General features: G+C 29.1%; 1 protein-coding gene across 1 annotated transcript in view; it reads right to left on the reverse strand.

The window, feature by feature from the left end:
- Positions 1-3709, reverse strand: part of LOC106687844 (putative uncharacterized protein DDB_G0285119) — a 26085-nt gene that overhangs the window by 13348 nt on the left and 9028 nt on the right. The window contains exons 4-6 of the mRNA XM_014431987.3: positions 2455-2583; positions 1995-2044; positions 1230-1284 (exon numbers count right to left, since the gene is read on the reverse strand). Of these exons, the coding sequence (XP_014287473.1) occupies positions 1230-1284; positions 1995-2044; positions 2455-2583 (234 nt within the window). The remainder of the gene's footprint in view (positions 1-1229; positions 1285-1994; positions 2045-2454; positions 2584-3709) is intronic.

Genomic DNA, 3709 nt, shown 5'->3' on the forward strand with positions numbered 1-3709 from the left:
ATTCAAAAATAGTAGTTATTTTAATCATGTTTTTATTCCACAAAATTAAATAATTATTTGTAGACGCAGGATTCGACAAAAAAAAATTAGATAAAGTCATTTTTCGTCTTTTTCTGGCTGCAGGAGGCTGTAAAAAAAAACAATCAGACAATTTGGTGGACCGCGGGAAAAAATAGGAAAATTATAGAAAGAATGACCCAATGATCACTCACCAATTCATACTTTTTCAATTAAAAATTAGTTTTTTCTCACTATTAGCTATGTTGTTAACATAAATGAATAACATGAAATATTAAATACAAATAAATAAAAACAAAAATTCTATAGACCTTTCACTTATCACCTTAATTGTTATTTTCCTTTAAGCTTTAATTTATCTCCCTCTCATTAAGAAAATTAGGACACTTTACATTTTCCCAATTATATTAAAAAATCCAGCAAATACATTCTTGATTGTAAGTATATTCATTAGTCTGTTATCTGCAACTTGAACATAGTATGAGACCAAAAAAAACTCATTAATCCAAGAAGCCTTCGATATAAATTCTGAAGAGAAGAAAAGGAAAAAAGGGGAAGAAATTAAAGAGGAAGATGATACAGAAGTTGATACACTCAGCTTTCTAATAGTCCAGTCCATCAGATGTGCAGCCCACACTCTTTAGCTTCCTGTCAACAATTTGTTGAAGGATTCACACTTAAATAAATAAAAAATTAGGGAGATAATGATGCCATTGAGAACTCTAGCTAACTAGTCACCGTCATCATACAAATATTTACAGTTAAAAAGATGCAGAAATTGTAAACAAATTCTGATTGGTGTCTAAGCTATATCAAACGGCCTCTTCTGAAAAATCATCCTATAATCTTTCTTCTTAAGATTTGAAGGGAGGATCCATGCTGAAGCTAAATAATGAAGATGTTAAACCCTAGCTAACTAGTCGCAGTCCTCATGGCAACATACTCATGCCAATAATACAGTTAAAATGTTCAGTTATTGTATTTTTCAATTGATCATTAAATAAAAATATCTGATTATTATTTTGTGTAATTTGCTTACAATGTAAATTTCTTTACAATATAACCAAAATAAACTATGACAGACCAGATGGGGAAATGTTGCCCCAAATGCCATAGCTTCAAGACCCCTGTCCTCGGTCACAACTTCAATAGCAAAAATGAAGCATAAAGTGATTATTAACTAAATTTTAATTGCTTAAAACATGACTTACTAGATATATTTTGTGGTAACTGTAACCTATGACCAAATCTTCTTTGGACTGGTTCCTAAATAAAATACAAAACAATAAATACACATTAATTAATAATTATTTGTCTTTAATATAAAAAAAAGGTAGTTCAGAATAAGATAAAAGTTTTCATCCATATTTTCTTTAGTCAAATCATAAGTAATTTTACGACACCATGGAGTTTTGTATTTTTTTTCATGGCCCTAACCCTATTTGGAAAATTATTTTTGTCTTAGTATACATAAACCTTTTTAAATAATGTTGATACCTTTTACAGCAACTGTTAAATTTTAAGGAATTAATGAATTGTCCAGGTATTATTATAGATTATTTCACAAGGTAATTTATGTCAGTAAGCCATATCTCTCCTAATACTTCTTCTAAACCAATGATTTAGCCATCATTTTGAAGATTACCTTTAACTGCAATAGTGAAAAATAAACATTATCATCTTCTGCTTCTTTATTTTAAATGGTGCCTAATTAGACACTTCATTCACCCCTAACTCAGCGACTTATGAAGATTAAGAGAAAAATATAAAGTGTTTTGGAATCATAATACCAAAGCATAAAAAAATATATCTATGGTGATCCAGAAAGAAATTTGAATAATTAAAATATAGTGTTCAGTACCTTTTAAAACTAACATCCTTAATTGAATAAACATAAAATAAAACAACCAATAAAGTAAAATTTACTTTACCATCTTATAATCTCAGTTGAAGTAAATCATAAAAAAAATATTTACCTCATACTGTTGTTCAATTACTGGTGATAGAGTAACAGCAGCATCATTTCCTGTACGGAAATATAAAATATATTAATAATCTGCAACAATAATAAACAAGTTCCAATCCAGTTATATCATATCCACATGAAATTTCATTTTGGTGGTGATTTTATTGAAATGTAAATTAATATAATAGCAATATATTAATTATCAAATTAGTTATAAATTATTAATTAGAGTAAATTTTCAATATTTAGGAGAAAGTATTGATGAATGCCTCTAGAGGATTAATGATTATCCTCTTCAAGATTGATTGTGCAAAACTGCCTAAGTCTCTTTTATAATCTGGGACCAAATTTACAATATAAATGTTATCAATATTATTATGCAATAACAATCGACATGAGTTATAAGTAATTATAACATAGTTTTAGTTAATTTTAAACAATTAAAAAAAATTTAAAATAGTATTACAAACCTGGAACATATACAATATTGGGATAGTCATTGAAATTCAGTCTTCTAAGTTCAACTTTGGGATTATGAATAACATGGCCGCTGACCATCGGACAAATAACTGCACTCTGTTTAGGAGATAGCCTACTTCCTGTAAAAAAACAAAACAAAATTTATTAATACATCAGACTGGTGTGTTAAACATAGTAAATAAATACAAATTTTTTGGATCAAATTATTAATATCCATAACTTTTTAAAGAATTGATAAAATAAAATGAATAAAAATGATCACAAAAGAATTAGAAAAGATATTCATATCAACAAAACAATAAGATTTAACATATTAAAAAATTGTACTAATTTATTTAGTTATGTAAGTACATAGTCCATTTTGGTCTCCGAACAATATGCCCCTACTTTTCTCTATCTTGAGCCTTATTAACCAGTCGGTCACTTCAATTTTCCTGAGGTCTCAACCAGATCCTTTTTCAAAAGATTCTTATGTGATCTTTTTTGCCATTCGTTAATTGGACAACCTTCTGACATGTCCAAACCAACTGATTCCTCTTGACTTAATACAGCTCACAATATCCTCATGTTTATTATCTTATTCAGTTCCTGGTCATTCCCCAGATGCCAGGCACCTTATTTACAGATTGGATTGAAAATGCACCTCATAATCTTCTGCTTGAAGACTCTAACAGGTAGGTACCTGTAATTATCCATGCTTCACCGCTATAGCAAACTAAAAGACTAATGAGTGATTTATAAATATTTAATTTAGTGCATTTAAAGAGGATAATCAACTTCATCTAGTTGACAAGGTCATAGTACACTAAATTACCAGCTATTACTTTTTTCTTGATCTCAATATTGACTTTATTTTCAGAAAATGGTCAACAGCTTCATAAGCGTAATTGTTGTATTTAAGATTAAAATTATGTGACCTTCTTGTTTCAGAAGTTGACATCACCATACATTTCATTAAGAACTCATTAATCCCAAGTCTACATTTTTTACTTTCATAGTATAGTTTAGTAATTACTTCTCTTAATACTTGCCAATATCAAAATGTCATATGCTTAGCCAAGAATCTAGTATAATTAGCATACTAATTGCGTACCGTTTAGATTAAGGCATCCAACTAATTTCAAAAAATATTGCAGAGAGGGTATCAAGGGTCCTACCCCAAAAGTAAACTGTAGAGAGGGTATCACCTTGTCCTACCCCAATAGTAAACTGTAGAGAGGGTATCTCCTTGTCCTACCCCAAAAG

Source organism: Halyomorpha halys, unplaced genomic scaffold (assembly GCF_000696795.3).
Source record: "Halyomorpha halys isolate HHAL.00 unplaced genomic scaffold, Hhal_1.1 Scaffold1017.1, whole genome shotgun sequence".
NCBI lineage: Eukaryota > Metazoa > Arthropoda > Insecta > Hemiptera > Pentatomidae > Halyomorpha > Halyomorpha halys.